At 36.6% G+C, this 20,398-nt stretch overlaps 1 protein-coding gene and 1 long non-coding RNA gene across 5 annotated transcripts; both read right to left on the bottom strand.

The window, feature by feature from the left end:
* Window positions 1-2,545: 2,545 nt before the first annotated feature.
* On the bottom strand, window positions 2,546-12,974 carry LOC112157847. Of its 2 annotated transcripts, XR_002921229.2 has the most exons (4): window positions 11,452-12,974; window positions 11,001-11,070; window positions 10,524-10,609; window positions 2,546-2,709 (listed from the first exon to the last, which is right to left on the bottom strand). It is a non-coding gene; the product is annotated as an uncharacterized LOC112157847 (long non-coding RNA). The 2 variants fall into 2 exon arrangements; XR_004947234.1 differs by lacking the exon at window positions 11,452-12,974 and having other exon boundaries at window positions 11,001-11,305.
* Window positions 12,975-16,236: 3,262 nt separating this feature from the next.
* On the bottom strand, window positions 16,237-20,392 carry LOC118597847. 3 transcript variants are annotated; one of them, XM_036210436.1, is made up of 7 exons: window positions 20,352-20,377; window positions 19,793-19,902; window positions 19,311-19,396; window positions 18,998-19,144; window positions 18,810-18,857; window positions 18,201-18,389; window positions 16,237-17,982 (listed from the first exon to the last, which is right to left on the bottom strand). In XM_036210436.1, the coding sequence occupies exons 3-7, from the start codon at window positions 19,330-19,332 to the stop codon at window positions 17,759-17,761; spliced, it is 630 nt and encodes a 209-aa protein (XP_036066329.1). In that variant the 5' UTR covers window positions 19,333-19,396; window positions 19,793-19,902; window positions 20,352-20,377; the 3' UTR covers window positions 16,237-17,758. The 3 variants fall into 3 exon arrangements, with proteins under 3 accessions (XP_036066329.1, XP_036066328.1, XP_036066330.1); XM_036210435.1 differs by having other exon boundaries at window positions 19,789-20,392; XM_036210437.1 differs by lacking the exon at window positions 18,810-18,857 and having other exon boundaries at window positions 19,793-20,392.
* Window positions 20,393-20,398: the final 6 nt, after the last annotated feature.

The raw sequence follows: 20,398 nt of genomic DNA, 5'->3' as shown, positions 1-20,398 counted from the left end.
ATAAGATAAGATAAGAAAACCTTTAATTGTCCCACAGTGGGGAAATTGCAATGTGCAACAGCGCAGGTACAGAGATAGATAGAGATACAGGATAAAAAATAAAATAAAAATATACATTATATATATCAAATATTAATTACCAACAAAACAATTTAAATATATTTGAACATATTTTTTATTTTTTTAAACCAAATAAAATTGATCCAGATATTAGATTTGGTTGAAAAGACACATTGTACATAAACAGTTTGGTATTGTAATCTCAAAGTGGGAAAACGTACACAAATCTTAGATTTTGAAATCTAGATAGTTACTGAAAAAGGAATTTTATTTTTAATCAAAGTTACTTTATTTTTCCGGTAGGAACATCACAGAACAAAGTCAAAAAATCGTCAGTAAAATCAATCAAATCATCAAATTCAGTCAAATCAAATACCCCAGTAGAATCCAGGAGATCAATACAAACACATACCCACATTAAAATGCAGACAATATCATTTCAGATGTGCTGAAGCGACAAGATATAAAAAGTATACAATAATAATTATTAAAAGCTTAAGATGACACTGACTTAGTTTAGCAGTCAGATTGAGGTTAATTCAAAACTGTATATCGCTCTCTTTGTCCTGAACGGAAATGATCTGAATCTGCGAGTGTCTGTGGCGTCTTTGGCGATCAGTGAAGCTTTACATTTAGATCTTTCATCGCAACTCCTGTTCTTGGCCAACAATTTTACTGCTGTTCATAATCAAGAGAGAGAATACAAATCATTACTTAAAGAACATAGGTAACGCTTTTTGAAAATAAAAATATTTCTTTAAAGTTTAAACTAATATAATATAACATCACCTGATTTCAGAAATTAACTGCATCTACAAACGTTTCCAACACATTAGACTTAAGAGGAAGGAGAAATCCTTGAGTTTTTTCTACTTTTAGATCCAGAGCTTTGTGATTTGCGATGCATCTTCAGTTCTGTCTTTAACTTAATGACAGCTTTTTCATTTTGTTCACACCTCAATAAACCGTTCTGTTTGTCATGGTAGAAAACATGGACCTCAGAGACAACTTTAGGGTAACTAGATAAGACTTCTGAGGAGGAAACATGTTTGGGTTCTTGAGAGTAATGCATGAGGACCAGAATGACTGGATCATCACCTGTAGAGAAAACAGAAACAACAGGAGAAAATATGTTAAAGATTATATGTATTTATTCTACAAGTCAGCAGAAACAAAGTAAATATTTTAAATTATGAGTTTGTTTTAACTAGCTAAAATTAAACAACATAAATTGAGAAGCATGAACTCAAAAGACTTTGGACAGTGAAACTTTTTTTTAAACCACATTCCAACTGTAGAAAGAGCTGATACCTGGGACCATCCTCATGGCTGCTTCAGCATCTGTTCCAATCCGAGATGTAACAGGACAGAAAAGGAAGGTGATGCAGCTTTCTTCATCATTTCTCTCTAAGCGTGAAGTCTGAATTTGCTTCAAAAGCTGATCATGAGCTCCAAAGGTTTTGCCACAGACCACCATCTTGTACTTCACTATTCCTGAAAAAGAGATGAAAAGACACAACATTACAAAAATAGAAATAAAGTTAAACTCACAGCAGACAAACAACTTTGATTAAACAGAATCCACATATAAAGAGAAACATGAGTGATTTATTTAAGAAGAAGTAAGTATTACATGATGTTGTTCAATTATTAAAGTTAAATCTTCAATTGTTATTTTACATTATAGAGCATCTATTTCCCATTAATGTTTAATCAACAGAAATCGTATTTAAATTATTTGTGGAAAATAAAGACATTTGTTAGTTTTTTTTAAAAGTTCCTTAATTGTAAAAATGAAATAGACCATAAAATATAGCAAACAGACGAAAATTGAAGAAAAAAAAAAACAAAATGAATCCAGAGGTGCAGACGTATAACAGCATCATGTTGTAAACATTTACATGTTATCTGAGGTTTTTGGTAAACAACTGAGCTCTGAAATCCTGATGTACATTATAAACAACCACATTAAACACAAGTTCTGATCTAAACTTTATTCTAACCAATTTTCTATATTTATGAACACATGACAAAAAAAAACTCCTATACATGAAAAGGGTTTTTTCTCCCAATAAGACTTACTTTTATTTTTCCATGAAAGCCATTTCTTTTCTTTCCCCTTTTGTTTCTCCTTTTCTTTCTCACGTTCTTTCTCCTTTTCTTTCTCACGCTCCGTCTCCTTTTCTTTCCCCTTTTCTTTCTTCTTGTCTTTCCCCTTGTCTTTCTCCTTTTCTTTCTCCTTTTCTTTCCCCTTGTCTTTCTCCTTTTCTTTCTCCTTTTCTTTCTCCTTGTCTTTCTCCTTTTCTTTCCCCTTGTCTTTCTCCTTGTCTTTCTCCTTTTCTTTCCCCTTGTCTTTCTCCTTTTCTTTCCCCTTGTCTTTCTCCTTTTCTTTCCCCTTGTCTTTCTCCTTGTCTTTCTCCTTTTCTTTCCCCTTGTCTTTCTCCTTTTCTTTCTCCTTGTCTTTCTCCTTGTCTTTCTCCTTGTCTTTCTCCTTTTCTTTCTCACGTTCTGTCTCCTTTTCTTTCTCCTTTTCTTTCTCACGCTCTGTCTCCTTTTCTTTCCCCTTTTCTTTCTTCTTGTCTTTCCCCTTGTCTTTCCTCTTTTCTTTATCAGGAGTCATCATGCCAGCATTGGTGTCAGATGAAGAAACTGAGAAAATAAAACAGTTAAATGACACCTCACTCACATACACGCTGTAAACATTGCTTTGGTGAAACGAAGAGCTTTTGTTAGGTTCGCCGCAGCGCCCATCCAGCACAGGGCAGCACAGGGCCCACTCTGCAGAGCAGGGCCCCAGCCGCCCCAATGAGAACAGGCACCGCAACAATGGCAGACCAGCAGAAGGAACCCTGGAACAGAGGATCCCCGTGAGGAATCACTGGAGTTTTTAAAATATATAAAATAAATAAGATTGTTTAAAACAATTAGAACAATTAAATAATGTGAATATAATAATAGTAAGAGCAGGGTTAATAGACTAAAATAATATAAAAAAAATGGTTCAAATAAAAGTCAAAATTAAATAATGAATAAAATAAATAATAATAAAAAGAAAAGACATAATTCAAAACCAACAAAAGGTCAGGTAAAAGCCAGATTAAAAAGGTGGTCTTGAGCCTCTTCTTAAAAACCTCTACGGTCTCTGCGGTTCTGAGACTCTCCATCAGGCTGTTCCAGAGGCGAGGACCGTAATGATGAAACGAAGCTTCACCATGAGTTTTGGTCCTCACCTTAGGAACAACTAAGAGGCCGGTGCCAGAGGACCTCAGAGTCAGTGAGGGTTCATATCTTAAAAGCAAATCACTTAAATAAGAAGGCCCAAGACTGTAAAAACATTTATAAACCATCAGGAGAACTTTAAAATCAATCCTGAAATGCACAGGTAGCCAATGCAGCGATTTTAAAACTGGTGTAATGTGTTCCCGCCCCCTGGTCCTCGTCAGAACTCGTGCCGCTGAGTTCTGAAGAAGTTGTAGATTTGACAGAGACTTTTGAGGTAAACCAGAGAGCAGGGCATTACAGTAATCTAAACGACTAAAAATAAAAGCATGCATGTGCTGGAAAGAGAGAGGAATGGGCAGACTCTGGTGATATTTTTGAGATGATAAAAACCTGTCTTCACGACATTTTTAATGTTTTGAGTAAAATTCAGCTCAGAGTCAAAAAGAACGCCCAGGTTTCTCACACATTGAGAAATTTTAAAATTACTGAGTTTGGGTAAAATTCTCTCTCTCTTGTCTTCAGGACCGATGATTAAAACTTCTGTTTTGTCCTGGTTGAGCTGAAGGAAGTATTCTGCCATCCATGACTTTAAATCTAAAATGCAATTTAAAAGAGTATTTAAAGGTTCAAGGTCATCAGGAGACACGGCGATGTAGAGCTGAGTATCATCAGCATAGCTGTGAAAGTCAACGCCGTGTCTCCTGATGACATCCCCAAGAGGCAACATGTACAAGTTAAAAAGAATGGGACCTAAAATTTATGGAGGCTTGAAAGAGCCAGAATGAAATAAATATATACACCATTAAATAAATAAATAAATGTGTCATTAATTATTTAAAAGTGGCAATAAATAAATAAATGTTGAAATCAATAAATAAATGTTGAAATCAATAAATAAATGTTGAAATCAATAAATAAATGTTGAAATAAATGTGGCAATAAAATATTAAAATGAAACATTTAGACATTTAATGACATATTTATTTATTTCATTGTCCCTTATGGTTGAAAGAGCCAAATTGAAATAAATACATTTAATATGAAATACACAAATAAATGTGTCATTAATTATTTAAAATTGGCAATAAATAAATAAAAGTTTAAATAAATAAATGTTGAAATAAATGTGGCATTAAAACATGAAAAGAGCCATTAAAAAGCACTTTTAAACATTTCATAATGTATTTATTTATTTCATGATTTAATGACACATTTCATGAAACAGGAAGTGGACACACCATTCAAATGCAATCCGTCATTTTTTTCCTTAAAAAAAGGCCACATGTAAATGTGCGATTAATCGCGAGTTAACTCCGGAAATGCGATTAATTGCGATTAAAATTTTAATCGCCTGACAGCTCTAATTTATTTATTTCATTGTCCCTTGTAGGTTAAAAGAGCCAAATTGAAATAAATAAATAAATGTGTCATTAATTATTTAAAAGTGGCAATAAATAAATAAAAGTTTAAATAAATAAATAAATGTTGAATTAAATGTGGCATTAAGACATGAAAAGAGCCATTAAAAAGCACTTTTTAACATTTCAGAATATATTTTATTATTTCATTGCCGGCGTGGTAGAAAAGAGCCAAATTGAAATAAATATATTTAACATGAAATAAATAAATAAATGTGTCAATAATTATTTAAAAGTGGCACTAAATAAATAAAAGTGTAAATAAATAAATAAATGTTGAAATAAATGTGGCATTAAAACATGAAAAGAGCCATTAAAAAGCACTTTTCAACATTTCATATTTATTTATTTCATGATTTAATGACACATTTCATGAAACAGGAAGTGGACACACCATTCAAATGCAATCTGTCAAACTCTGCCGTCAAACTCAGTGGGCGGGCCTAACTCTCATCATCGCTGCTCCATTGCTCTGGCCTGCAGTGTTGCCAGATTGATCAGATTCCCGCCCAATCTGGGGGTTTTTGGTTTCTAAATTTGCGGGCGAAAATGTCTTTAGGCGGGTGGGCATATTTTGGGCGGGCTTAGGGTCGGTTCGGCAGTTTTTATTTCCTTATTATAAGAAAGTAGCGGACTTAGTTAAGCTGGGTGGTGATCGGACTTCCACTAATGCAGGGGTGGCCAACCCTGGTCCTCAGGAGCCTCAACCCTGCCTGTTTTCTAGTTCTCCCTGACCAGCTTCCTGCTGATTAGTTGACGTAAATGATTCCACATCCTGATTGACTGAACACACCTGATTTCAATTGTCAGCATCAATCAGTCCAGGGAGAGCTGGAAAACAGGCAGGGTTGAGGCTCTTGAGGACCAGGGTTGGGCACCCCTGCACTAATGTTCTATGTTCTAAGGCTCAGTGAACGCACCAGGAGGAGACGCTTCATGGTCCTGGGCTCTGTCGTTGTTGAGGGGATTGCTGCCTCGCCTGCCAATAAATGTGTTCAAAAGCTTTGGGCTCGGTCTGGGAGGGGCTTTCTGTTCATTTTTTTTAGCGTGATGATCATCATATTGAGTGGTGTGTTTACAGTAGTCCTGTCTTGGCTGGTTATACTTCTAACCGACTTGTTGTTGTGGCCGCACGGCCATCGGAGCAAAATCGCTTTAGTCGCTGCGGAATGTGACACCTGCTGGTGACGTCACACACGACTGGAATTTTACACCCAGTAAGCAATAGCCGGCGGATCGCGTAATTTAACTTGAATTTATTTCAGCAATTCAAGTATGCGACTACGCAGAAAACTGTCCAGAAAAATATCTTTGAACATTGAAAATGATGAGTGTTACAGAACAGAGGCAATTGTGAATCCAGATAACCCCCCACCTCCACGGCCCGATGATGTCTGTTACATGTCCACTTCTGATCATCCTTGGTAAAATGTTCATAGAACATTAGAATATTGCTCAATATGAAGAGTTTTTTTTCTTCAGAACCAAAAACTGTACAGCAACAGCGTACTTAATGATGCCGATGAGAAGTGTCACTCTGTGCATTATAGCCAGGAGCGCACGCTTCTGCCTTCATTGAAGAATAAACACATTTTCGGCCGCTTCTCGGTACGGAGAAGTGAGGGAGCACGGACACGCGCACCCTCCTCACTTCATGTCCGCGCTTCCTCTCCACGCTCCGTATAGGGCTCGGTCGCTGACGTGGGAACACACCCGTTTGCACACTGCATTCAGGGTCCGTTCCCAGCCAGGGAGTCTCCCATGCCATACAAAAGCGGAAACTCCGTGGGGAAAGGATCCGGTGTTAACAACGGTGCCGCAGAAGTGGACGGAGAATACATTTTTATTTAGCGAACCTAACAAAAGTTCTTCGTTTCACCAAAACAATGTTTACAGCGTGTATGTAAGTGAGGTGTCAGACAACAACTTTCAAAACGAAGATTTCGCCATGACGAGGATTGCACCAGGCCAGAGCAATGGAGCAGCGATGATGAGAGTTAGGCCCGCCCACTGAGTTTGACGGCAGAGTTTGACAGATTGCATTTGAATGGTGTGTCCACTTCCTGTTTCATGAAATGTTTCATTAAATCATGAAATAAATAAATATATTATGAAATGTTTAAAAGTGCTTTTTAATGGCTCTTTTCATAGTTTAATGCACCATTTATTTCAACATTTATTTATTTATTTAAACTTTTATTTATTTAATGCCACTTTTAAATAATTAATGACACATTTATTTATTTATTTCACATTAAATATATTTATTTCAATTTGGCTCTCCTCTACCACGCCGGCAATTAAATAATTAAATATATTCTGAAATGTTAAAAAGTGCTTTTTAATGGCTATTTTCATATTTTATTGCCACATTTATTTCAACATTTATTTATTTATTTAAACTTTTATTTATTTAATGCCACTTTTAAATAATTAATGATACATTTATTTATTTATTTCAATTTGGCTCTTTCAACCTACAAGGGACAATAAAATAAATAAATTAGAGCTGTCAGGCGATTAAAATTTTAAATCGCGATTAATCGCATTTTGTCCAGAGTTAACTCGCGATTAATCGCAAATTTACATGTGGCCTTTTTTTAAGGAAAAAAATGTGTGCTTCGTGGAATTTAGCAGTTCTACATTAATTATGAAAACAAAAATGGCAAAATTAATAGTTTTCATCAGAAATACTTTATTTTGTAACATTGTATTGAGATAAACTTTCTTAACAATAAAAGGCTGTAACATAAAATGCCTAACAAAAGCCCAAGTGCAAGTGAAGGGCATTTTAAATTCAAAACTTCAATCAACGTTCAGTAAAATAAAATAAAAAAACATCAAAATAAAATTTCCATAACACTTTCATGTTCATTTTTTGTCAGGACCAAATCTTTTCCTCCTCTACTGAACTACAGTAATAAATGAAATAGAGATTTATCATTTCCAATTAACTTTTGTTTTTTAAAACCTTAAAGACTGAGAAAAGCGGGATACTCTGTGGATAGTTTGACAGTCTGTTACTGCCGCCGCGTTCTCTGGCTGCAGCTCGATGCAGCTACGTGTCCAGTGGAGCTCACGCCATTAATATGCCAGCAGACAGACCGCTATGCTGGGGCTGGATCTCGCTTAAACCTCCAGAACATTTAAAACGTCCCCCGGTGCGCTTGCTGTTCGGAACGTCGGGGGTCCGCAGCTCTCGGGACGCGGCACCGGACGCGAGCCGGTACCACTAGACGTGGTACTGGACCACGCGAACCGGAGCCGGGTTAGAGTGCAGGAGCTCTTCAGGTCCTAGCGCCGGCCGGTTTTAGCTCGCAGCTCGGAGGTTGGAGAGCCGCCCGTGATCTAGTGAGAGCAGCCTGTGAGTTAAAGGGGGGATGCCCGCGCGCGGTATGGAAAGGCACTTATGAGAAAGTCTGTGATAAATGCGTCAAAAAAATTGTCGGCGTCAAGCACACGTCAGATTAATGCGTTTTTAACGCGACAAATTTGACAGCCCTAAAATAAATATGTCATTAAATGTTTAAATGTTACATTTTAATATTTTAATGCCACATTTATTTCAACATTTATTTATTTATTGCCACTTTTAAATAATTAATGAAACATTTATTTATTTATTCATTTAATGGTGTATATATTTATTTCATTCTGGCTCTTTCCAGACTCCATAAAAATTGACCCTTGGGGAACCCCACAACTTATTCTCATGGATTCTTGAGGAGCATGTATCCAAACTTACATAAAAATGTTGATCAGTTAGATAAGAGTGAAACCAGTTAAGAACAGTTCCTGAGAGGCCAACCCGACTCTTAAGTCTGTCTAATAAAATCTGGTGATGTACCATATCGAAGGTGGCACTAAGATCAAGTAGCACCAGAACGCAAAGTTGTTGAGTGTCAGAATTATTTCTGAGGTCAGTTAAAATCTTTAAAAGGGCCGTCTCAGTACTGTGATTTATCCTAAAACCAGATTGATATTTTTCTAAAATATTAGGTTTGTTTAAAAAAATTTGTAATTGAGTAAAAACATTTTTTTCAATAATTTTACCTAAAAACAGTAAGTTGGATACAGGTCTGTAATTGTCTATAGTATTTGGATCCAGGTTACTCTTCTTCAGAAGGGGCCTCACCACCGCCGTCTTACAGGCAGTGGGGAAAAGACACCCGTCTGAAGAGAGGTGTTAACTATGTTTAAAAGCTCCGGCTCAAAGAATCCATAACAAGTTTTTAAGAGAGAAGTGGGAATGGGGTCTAAAAGGCAGGTTGTAGTTTTTGCTTGGGAAAAAATTCGACCAAGCGTCTTCTCATCAACCAGGACAAAACTCTCCAGTGTTTCCTCAGGTAAAGACAATGCCACTGACCTGCTAACATTAGTGCTATGTACCGGTTGAAGGTTAGATCTAATAGCATTGACTTTACTCCTGAAGTGGTTCGCAAAGTCCTCACATGCAGTTTGAGAGTGGGGCATGATGGGTTTATTAAAATCTTTGTTCAATAAAAAATCAATTGTTTTAAAAAGAAACTGGGGGTTGTGTTTATTGTCAGTGATGAGTTTTGAAAAATGAACTGTTCTTGCCTGTTTTACTGCATTGTTGTAGGTTTTTAGTTGGTCTTTAAAAGTCATAATCGACTGTTAAATTTGTTTTTCTAAACTTTCTCTCTGCTCGTCTGCAGATTCTCTTTAGATTTAAAGTAGCCCCATCTCTCCAAGGTGTCTTTAAGTTTGGCTTCAGTGTTTTGGTTTTTAATGGAGCTACTATATCAATGGCAGACTTCAGTCTGTCATTAAAATTATCTGTCAGAGAATCGCAGGACACAGGTAAAATCTGAGCAGGAGTTTTTTGGTTTAAAATATCAATAAAATTTGCTGCCACTTCAGGAGTTATATACCGTTTCATCACAGTTCTCACTGAAGCCTCCTGCTGGATAAAACCAGTCACCTTAAAAAACACACAATAATGGTCTGACACAGCCAAGTCAACAACAGAGGACACGCCAGCGGGCAGGCCGTAGGTGATGACCAAGTCCAGGGTGTGTCCTCTGTTGTGAGTGGGCTGTGCCACATGCTGGGTAAAGTCCATGCAGTTTAAAAGATTTAAAAACTCAGAGGCAAAAGGATCATCCAGTTTGTCGACATGAAAATTAAAATCTCCAGTTAAAAGGATCCTATTATGCCTTAAAAGAATGATAGATAAAAACTCAGAGAATTCTTGTAAAAAAGATGAGGGAGGATTTGGCGGTCTGTAAATAGTAACTGCTAAGATGGGTGGGTTGCTAAACAGGAATGAGTGATGCTCAAATGAAAGATAGCTAGTTAGAGAGGTAGCTTCTGGTTTTATATCATATTGAGCAATTGACACTGTTCCACCACCTCTCTTTCCTTCCCTGGTAGAAAATAAAAAGTTAAAATTAGGTGGAGAAGCCTCAGTGAGAATAGCAGTACCAAGCCAGGTTTCAGTTAAAAATAAACAGTTCAAATCATGGTCCACAATCAGATCATTAATTATAAAAGACTTATTTGAAAGAGATCTGATGTTTAAAAGAGCCATGTTCAGTGTAGCAGGTGAATCCAGTGATGTTTCTGTATTTGGTTCTATATGTACATACTGAAGACATCTGACAGAAGGAGCATGTGAATTTGAGAGTGGATGTTCTAAATACCTGCTAGTGATGTGAACTGGGATAAAAGATATAATCTGTGATTATATACATCCATGTATTTGAGCTAAATGCAAGAATGAAAACCTGCTGTGTTTGTGTCTGTATATAAAATTACAAACAATAACTTATACATAATGAACTCATTTAGATTTCTGACTTTTGCTGCTTTTCGTTCCCATTTTACGACGAGCTCCAGCTGATCCGTTGTGTTTTTATCTTGTCACTAAGACAAACCACCGACACCTGGATGAAGAGATTTGGTTATTAGAAATATATTCACAGATAATAACTCTACTAAGAAATATTTGTGCTGCTAAAACTAGAACAGAAGTCAGGACGAGCGTGTGGAGAAAATCTCTGCCAACAACCCAAATGTGTGGATGAGTGAAAGCTGATTCACTGAAGGTTTATACTTAAAACGATCATTTTAATTACAGTTTTATTTTCAAAACTGTGCCGTGTGTTCGCACGTTAGAGAAAGCACTACATAGAATCCAGATCAAGAAAACAAAGTGAAAATAACTAGTTGAATCAAACCTCCATGTTCTAAAAGAAAAGAAGAGTTTGCTTCTGTGTCAGAATAAAAAAGGTTATTCTCACTGATGTGTTTGTAGAAGACATTTATTAGGTTTACCCGCCTGCTGGTGAATTATTTCAAAGATGGTCTGTCTCAGCTTAAGGGTCTCCACTCCAGAAAGCCGCTCCTGACATGTCAGAGTTAAAAAAAAAACCACAGGTAAGTTAATTAATTGCTTATCTTTGAGTACAACTGTTCTATTTCCTGATGTTCTGCCCTTTACAGGAATGAGGTCCCACTTATTTTACCCATTTTGGTTTTGAATAATTTATATATAAACATAAATGTAACATTTTGTTATTAATAAAAAGCAAAGAATAAAGAGAGGAGGCACAGTGAGGAGGGACTTAAGATTAACATGTAGTCTATAAAATTACAAAACTAATTAAGTAAAACAAAGCGGCAGATCTCAACATTATATGTAGTTAGAAGCTCTAAAATGAATTTAAGCATAAAAGCAAACATGATAGACAACTAAAATCTACATTTACAGACAAAGTCAACTCACCGTTTCCAAATGAGAAAGTGAAAGTGATTTCTGAGTGATGACGCTCCTGTGGGAGGAGCTTAAGGCTAAAAAAAAAAAAAAAGAGTATGCAGAAAAAAAGATCAACAAAAGCAAAACAGACTTTCTGGATCACTGATGATGCTTGTAGCTTTATAAGATACAATAAAATACTGTTACTAAAATAGAGACCTGAATTCAGTGTAAATGTTTGCAGTTTAACAAGTCAACAAGTTTGATCAAATATTTTATTAAATTATTCAAAAGGTGTCACATGACCTAAAATCTGTAAATGTAAAGTCTAAAAGTAATATTTTCATATTATGTCTAACATTAACTAAAACATTTAAAGAAATACTCGTGAATTATAAAATCTATACATTTTAATTATGAAATGAATGAAAATATATCCTTTAATGGTCTTTTTAGGAATAAACATCTGCACAGTCAGCTGTTTTATTCCTAAATACTTATAGTTTCACTGATATTCCTGCTAATGAAACCACGACCACCAAACAGCATAAAATCTAAATCACTCCCTACACTTTCAAAATAAAAGCCTCTCTCATCATCAGGACAAACAGCAGTCCTCCTCTGTGCACTTGATGCTTTACTGAACTCCAAAAATCTATTTTGTATCTGAGAGACAGCAGCTGAATTTGGACATTTTAACATGTTTTGTTAAATAAAATGTGTCAGTAAAGTTTTTTTTAAACCAAAGAATATTGATCCAGATGTTTGAGTTGAAAAATGCATTCTACATGTATATTATGGTTTTGTATTGTAACATTTACAGAAGAAAAGTGTAACAGTCCTGGTTAAATGTAATGGAGCACACAATAAAATACTTCTACAATACTGAAAATGACCAAACAGCAGGTAAACATGTTCATTGTTTATTGAAAACATGTAAATATGGACAAAACTGAAAGAAAAAAATTTATATTGAAGAGAACTTTTATATGAAAGCTAAAAATCTCTAAAGTAGTATTACCTAACTTGATCTTGTTTCAAAAACAGAGGAAAAGATGTAAAATTTTATATTAATTTATTCTACAAGTCAACAGGAAGAAAGAAGTAAACACTGATTTATTAACTAAAGACCGTCTCTGATCTGAGGATATGGAGTCAGCTTGTCCCGACTTCCTCTCTCAGTGACACTCACTCCTGCTAGCTTACAGCCCCTCACAACCCAACGTTAGCGCCGCAACAAAAATGAGGATAAATATCGGAGCGATCAAACTGTATAGATGCCAGCTCAGATGAAGAAAAGAAGATGCTGATGGATCTAGTCATCTAACACTGGATGAATCAGATTGGAGCAGAGCAGGGAGCTTGTGGCGCACTGATCCCAGCAATTTTCAAGGTCCACCATCATGAGAAAAATGCCCCAACCAGGAACATATCAAAACTGCAAAATATACACTCAGCAAAAAAATAAACGCAACACTTTTGTTTTTCTCCCATTTTTCATGAGATGGACTTAAAGATCTAAAATTCATTCCAGATACACAATATTAACATTTCTCTCAAACATTGTTCACAAATCTGTCTAAATGTGTGATAGTGAGCACTTCTGCTTTGCTGAGACAATCCATCCCACCTCACAGGTGTGCCACATCAAGATGCTGATCTGACATCATGATTAGTGCACAGGTGTGCCTTAGCCTGCCAACAATAAAAGACCGCCCTGAAATGTGCAGTTTTGTCTCACAGCAAAATGCCACAGATGTCTCAAGCATTGAGGGAGTGTGCAATTGGCATGCTGACAGCAGGAATGTCAAAGGTGTTTCAGAGAATATGGCAGTACATCCAACCGGCCTCACAACCGCAGACCACGTGTAACCACACCAGCCCAGGACCTCCACATCCAGCAGGTTCACCTCCAAGATGACCAGAGAGACCAGCCACTCAGATAGCTGCTGAAATAATTGGTTTGCATAACCAAACAATTTCTGCACAAACTGTCAGAAACAGTCTCAGGAAGCTCAACTGCATGCTCGTCGTCCTCATCAGGGTCTTAACCTGACTCCAGATCGTCGTGGTAACAGACTTAAGTGGGCAAATGCTCACATTCGTTGGAGAAGTGTTCTCTTCACGGATTAATCTGGGTTTACATTGTTCAGGGCAGATGGCAGACAGCGTGTGTGGCGTTGTGTGGGTGAGCGCTTTGCTGATGTCAATGTTGTGGATGTAGTGTCCCATGGTGGCGGTGGGGTTATGGTATGGGCAGGCATCTGTCAAGAACACAGGTTCATTTTATTGATGGCATTTTGAATGCACAGAGATACGGTGATGAGATCCTGAGGCCCATTGTTGTGCCATACATCATGAACATCACCTCATGTTTCAGCAAGATCATGCACGGCTCCATGTTGCAAGGATCTGTGCACAATTCTTGGAAGCTGAAAATGTCCCAGTTCTTGCATGGCCAGCATACTCACCGGACATGTCACCCGTTGAGCATGTTTGGGATGTGCTTGACTGGCGTATACGACAGCATGTACTAGTTCCCACTAATAATATTAGTTTATTATTATTTACATATTTGTTATTACACTGTTATGGTTAAATATTAATTTTAATCTTATTTTTTTATCTTAATTTTTAACAAATAAAATGCACCATAGATCATTAAGTTAACAATGTACAAACAAATGGAAAATTAAAATCTACAATTCAAAAAGTTTAGAAGACACAGAAAAGAGTTAATTAAAAAAATGTTAGGCTGTAAATGTTTACAATAGCGTACCTATGGTTCTCTTTGGAAGACAACAGATAATGTAACCAATGAACCATAAACTCCTGATGACAAATCCTAATTTACAACGAACAAACACAGAAAATACAACAATAATTTTGACTTTATTTAACTTAAGCTTCATTTAAAAGCAAGAACTATATGGTGGTTTACATCCTATTCATTGTTAGTTGAAAATGGATTAATAAAAAAGGTAGAGGACAGATTGTTAATAATTTCAAAGGAGACAACAACAGTTTTGTCATTTTTTTAGTTCAGAAATCACAAATGAAATACACTATAAATATTTACGTTAACACGCAGAGTTGCAAACAGAAAATCAAACAATTCAAAAACCCCTGTGGGAGGAGCCTAAAGCTTCCTACCTTATCAACAAAACAGATGGTACCTCATTAAATAAATACCTAAATATTCTCATTTACCAAAATTATGGACTGAATTGCACTGTAAATGAAAAGGTGAAAGCAACAAGTTTTATAAAGTGTTGCATGTTACATAAAATGATAGCCTACACTTGATCTGCTATCTGAAATACTAGGGCTGACTAAGTTCCTTTAAAACATACTGCTCACAAAAATTAAAGGAACACTTTTTATTGGGCCTGGCATGAATTGAATTAAACCTGTCTGATAATGTTCTTGTTGGTTAATCAGCTGAGGGCCTCGTTAATCAATTTCAGCTGTATTGGTGTTCATAGAATTAACAACAGGTGCACTTCAGTGGCAACAATTAGAAAACCCTCCAAACAGGACTGGTGTTACATGTGGAGGTCATTTCAAGTTTCTCCCTCTTGATCTTTTTTGGCTGGTTTTCCACTCGTGCTGATTTTGGCTTGATAATTATCTCTACTGGCAGTATGAGGCGATTCCTTAACCCTACAGAAGTTGAACAGGTTGTCCAACTTCTCCAGGATGGCACATCCACACGTGCTGCAGCAAGAAGGTTTAATGTGTCTCCCAGCACAATCTCCAGAACATGGAGGAGATTTCAGGAGACTGGTGGTTATTCTGGGAGAGCTGGACAGGGCCGTAGAAGGTCCTCAACCCCTCAGCAGGACCGATACCTGCTCCTTTGTGCAAGGAGGAACAGGCTGAGCACTGCTCGTGCCCTACAGAATGACCTCCAGAGGGCCACTGGTGTGAATGTCTCTACCCAAACAATCAGGAACAGACTTCATGAAGGTGGCCTGAGGGCCCCACGTCCTGTAGTGGGCCCTGTGCTCACTGCCCAGCACCGTGGAGCTCCACTGGCATTTGCTCAAGAACACCAGAATTGGCAAGTCCACCACTGGCGCCCTGTACTTTTCACAGACGAGAGCAGGTTCACCCTGAGCACCTGTGATAGACGTGAAAGAGTCTGGAGAAGACGAGGAGAACGTTATGCTGCCTGCAACGTGGTTCAACATGACAGGTTTGGTGGTGGGTCAGTGATGGTCTGGGGAGGCATATCCATGGAGGGACGCACAGACCTCTACTGCCTAGGAAATGGTGCTCTGACTGCCATAAGGTATCCAGATGAAATCCTTGAACCCATTGTCAGACCCTACGCTGGTGCAGTAGGTCCTGGTTTCCTCCTAATGCACGACAATGCCCGGCCTCACGTGTCAAGAGTATGCAGGCAGTACCTGGAGGATGAAGGAATTGAAACAATTGAATGGCCTTCACCATCCCCTGACTTAAACCCAATAGAACATCTCTGGGACATTATGTTTGGGTCCATTAGGCACCGCCAGGTTGCTCCTCAGACTGTACAACAACTCAGGGATGCCCTCACACAGATCTGGGAGGAAATGCCACAAGACACCATCCGTCGTCTCATTAGGAGCATGCTGCCACGTTGTCAAGCATGCATACAAGCTGGTGGGGGCCACACAAGATACTGAAAAGCATTTTGAGTTGCAGAAATTAAGTTTTGTAAAAAATGGACTAGCCTGCCACATCTTCATTTCACTCTGATTTTATGGTGTCTACACAATTGAGCCTCTGTAGGCTGAAAACTTTTATTTCCATTAAAAAACTTGTCATCCTTTTGTTCCTAAGACACTGCCCTGTCGTTATTTGTATAGATATCCAACGTCATATTGAGATCTGATGGATCTAATGTGTTTCTTTAAAGGGGTCCTTTAATTTTTGTGAGCAGTATATTAGCTCACCTAAGATTCTGCTTGAAAAACCATAAAAAATTCGATCAATGAACCGAAAACTCCTGATGACAAATCCTAATTTTACAATAAACAAACACAAAAAGTGCAATTATGAACTTTAATGAAGTTAATTTAAACTTCATAAAGCACCTTGCACCACCAGCTATGGAGGCCCAGAGTGCTGTACACAAAAAACACAATACATTACAATCACAAAAACAAGGAAAAAATAAATATATAAAATCTTATTTAAAAAGAAATTAAAATTTACATGCTAAAAAACAGCTAGGCAGACACTATAGCATGATAGTGGAAGATCAGTTTAGCTTTAAAACTCTCTAAAAGTGTGACCTCTCTAATTCCACAGTTTAGGAGCCAGAACAGAAAAGGAACAATCTCCCCGGAATTTACATTCGGTTCTCAGAACCAGTAACAAACACTGGTCCGCAGAACGCAAAGACTTACAGGGGGAATATTTTAAAATCAGAAACTGGTGGTGTAGGATACAAAGTGCTGCAGACCAGGCTTGGAGGCAGAAACTTGAACATTTTAATTGATAAAGCAAAACATGACCAAAAAAAAACCAAAAAAACAACAGGGTGACAAATCAAATGACCTGACCATGAAGAACAGAAAACAAGACGCCTATATAAACTAAGGACTATTAACAGTATTATTAATATGAACTTGGAGTGACTGACAGGGACAATTCAAAACAAAACATGACCGAAAACATCACGAAACTAGTCTACAATCAACACAAGTAGAAATCATTCTTTATTCTGAGAGATTTACTTCTTTAGCCACCCAAACTATTTCAAACATGCATTTGAAATATATTAATCATAATTAAAACACTAATGTAATGAAATGAATGAAAATCTATCATTTACTGTTCCTTTTAAGGAATACTTATTTACCTTCCTCAACCCCCCTCCCTTTTTCCTTTCTTCCTTTTGTCCTGTTATCCCCTTTTTCTCTCTTTTCTGTTCAAGAAATGTAAGCAAACAAAAGATGAAGTTTAGCCTCAAATAAAAAGAAGGTTAATATAAATATAGGCCTAATGTGTCAGAAGATTCATAACGTCTTATTATAACAATAAAATCTGTCCAACACAAAAGACCTTCAGCTCTGATCGGTTTGTGCAGCTGCTGGATAGGAAAGTGAAAATAATAAAACCCTCTGAAAAATATCAAAATATATGTCCTTAGAAAATGTTACGCTTTGTTCATGAAATGTGTCAGTAGCAGAGGTAGTATGTAAAGCCAGACACTTGATCCAGAAAAAAGTTGAAAAAAACATGTGCATGTATAGTGCAGTATTGTACCGTGGGAATCAAAGAAGCAAAAAAAAAAAGGAAATTAAAATAGAATTTAGTGCATAAGAAGCATAAGGAGAACTGTTGCTTAGTTTACATAGCGTTGTAATCTGCGATGCTTCATCAGTTCTTTCTTTAACTGCATAATAGCAATTTCATTTTGCTCACACCTCAATAAGCCGTTCTTTCTGTCATGGTAGAAAACATGGACCTCCACCACAAGGTTTGAGAAGTTACGTGATATTCCTGTGGGGGAAATCTTTTTGGGTTCTTGGGAGTAATGCATCAAAACCAAAATGACTGGATCATCACCTGTAGAGATTACAAAAACAACAGAGGAAGATATGCGAAAGATTATTCTTCAAGTCAGGAAAAAGGAAGGAAATATTTAAATAATTAGTTTGGAGCGCCTTAAAAAACATTTATTTAATAAAAGAAATATAGAAAAAAACAATGTGAAATATAAAGAGAGATGTGTAAACTCAGTAGTTTGGAGGGTGAAATATTTCAACTGAAGAAGGAGCTGATACCTGGAACCGTCCTCATGGCTGCTTCAGCATTTGTCTCTGGTTGAGATGTAACAGGACAGAAAAGGATGGTGATGCATCTTTCTTCATCATTTCTCTCTTCCATATTTAAACCTGGAGTCTGAATTTGCTCCAAAATCTGATCATGAGCTCCAAAGGTTTGACCACAGACCGTCTTCTTGTACCTCACTTCTAGAAAAGAGACGAGAAGACATAAAAAGAAAAAACACTGAAGTAAAAGTTAAACTCACAGCAGAAAAACAACTTTGATTTAACAGAATCCACATATAAAGAGAAACATGAGTGAGTTATTTAAGAGGAAGTAAGTATTACATGATTGTTGTTCAATTATTAAAGTTAAATCTTCAATTGTTATTTTACATTATAGAGCATCTATTTCCAATTAATGTTTAATCAACAGAAAATCGTCTTTAAATGATTTGTGGAAAATAAATACACTTGTTAGTTTTAAAAAAGTTCCTTAATTGTAAAAATGAAATAGACCATCAAATATGAAGTCCCAGACGGTGTAGCAAACAGACGGAAAAAAACAAAATCAATCCGGAGGTGCAGACGTGTAACAGCATCAGGCTGTAAACATTTACATGTTACCTGAGGTTTTTGGTAAACAACTGAGCTCTGAAATCCTGATGCTCATTCCTGATGTACATTACAAACAACCACATTAAACACAAGTTCTGATCTTAACTTTATTTTAACCAATTTTCTATATTTATGAACACATGATGAAAAAAAACTCCTATACATGAAAAGGTTTTTTTTCTCCCAATAAGACTTACTTTTCTTTTTCAATGAAGGCTGTCTCCTTTCTTTCTTCTTTTCTTTCCCCTGTTCATTCTCCTGTTCATTCTCCTGTTCATTCTCCTGTTCTTTCTTCTTTTCTTTCTTAGGAGGCATCATGTCAGCATTGGTGTCAGATGAAGAAACTGAGAAAATAAAACAGTTATATACAGATGAACAAATGTCACATCTGTGATTATATACATCCATGTATTTGAGCTAAATTCAAGAATGAAAACCTGCTGTGTTTGTGTCTGTATATAAAATTACAAACAATAACTTATACATAATGAACTCATTTAGATTTCTGACTTTGGCTGCTGTTCGTTCCCATTTTACGACGAGCTCCAGCTGATCCGTTGTGTTTTTATCTTGTCACTAAGACAAACCACCGACACCTGGATGAAGAGATTTGGTTATTAGAAATATATTCACAGATGATAACTCTACTAAGAAATATTTGTGCTGCTAAAACTAGAACAGAAGTCAGGACGAGCATGTGGAGAAAAATCTCTGCCAACAACCCAAATGTGTGGATGAGTGAAAGCTGATTCACTGAAGGTTTATACTTAAAACGATCATTTTTAATGACATTTTTATTTTCAAAACTGTGCCGTGTGTTCACGCGTTAGAGAAAGCACTACATAGAATCCAGATCAAGAAAACAAAGTGAAAATAACTAGTGGAATAAAACCTCCATGTTCTAAAAGAAAGAAGAGTTTGCTTCTGTGTCAGAATAAAAAAGGTTATTCTCACTGATGTGTTTGTAGAAGACATTTATTAGGTTTACCCGCCTGCTAGTGAATGATTTCAAAGATGGTCCGTTAGTTTTAGCGTCTACACTCCAGAAAGCCGCTCCTTCAGGTCCTCTAGAGTCAGGATCAGGATCACCGAGTCAGCTTTTCTGAAAATACAGTTTTATTAGACTACAGAATAACTACTGATAACAGAGGCGGAGCCTAAATGTTCTTGTGACATGTCAGATTTAAAAAAAAAACAAACAGGTAAGTTAATTAATCGCTGATCTTTGAGTACAACTGTTCTATTTCCTGATGTTCTGCCCTTTACAGGAATGAGGTCCCACTTATTTTACCCATTTTGGTTTTGAATAATTTATATATAAACATAAATCTAACATTTTGTTATTAATAAAAAGCAAAGAATAAAGAGAGGAGGCACAGTGAGGAGGGACTTAAGTTTAACATGTAGTCTATAAAATTACAAAACTAATTAAGTAAAATAAAGCGGCAGATCTTAACATTATAAGTAGTTAGAAGCTTTAAAATTAATTTAAGCATAAAAACAAACATGATAAACAACTAAAGACAACATTTACAGACAAAGTCAACTCACTGTTTCCAAATGAGAAAGTGAAAGTGATTTCTGAGTGATGACGCTCC

The sequence above is a fragment of the Oryzias melastigma genome, linkage group LG24 (genome assembly GCF_002922805.2).
Source record: "Oryzias melastigma strain HK-1 linkage group LG24, ASM292280v2, whole genome shotgun sequence".
Lineage (NCBI taxonomy): Eukaryota > Metazoa > Chordata > Actinopteri > Beloniformes > Adrianichthyidae > Oryzias > Oryzias melastigma.
This window is presented reverse-complemented; position numbering and strand designations above follow the sequence as displayed.

What these genes read in the sequence shown, in the direction of transcription:
- LOC118597847 (XM_036210435.1), bottom strand. Translation starts at nt 19,332, where the DNA reads ATGGGAACGAACAGCAGCCAAA. An exon ending in TTGTTTACCAAAAACCTCAG is followed by an intron (nt 18,390 to 18,809) that starts GTAACATGTAAA and finishes TCTCTTTTCTAG; the next exon opens with AAGTGAGGTACAAGAAGACG. An exon ending in AGCCATGAGGACGGTTCCAG is followed by an intron (nt 17,983 to 18,200) that starts GTATCAGCTCCT and finishes TAATCTCTACAG; the next exon opens with GTGATGATCCAGTCATTTTG.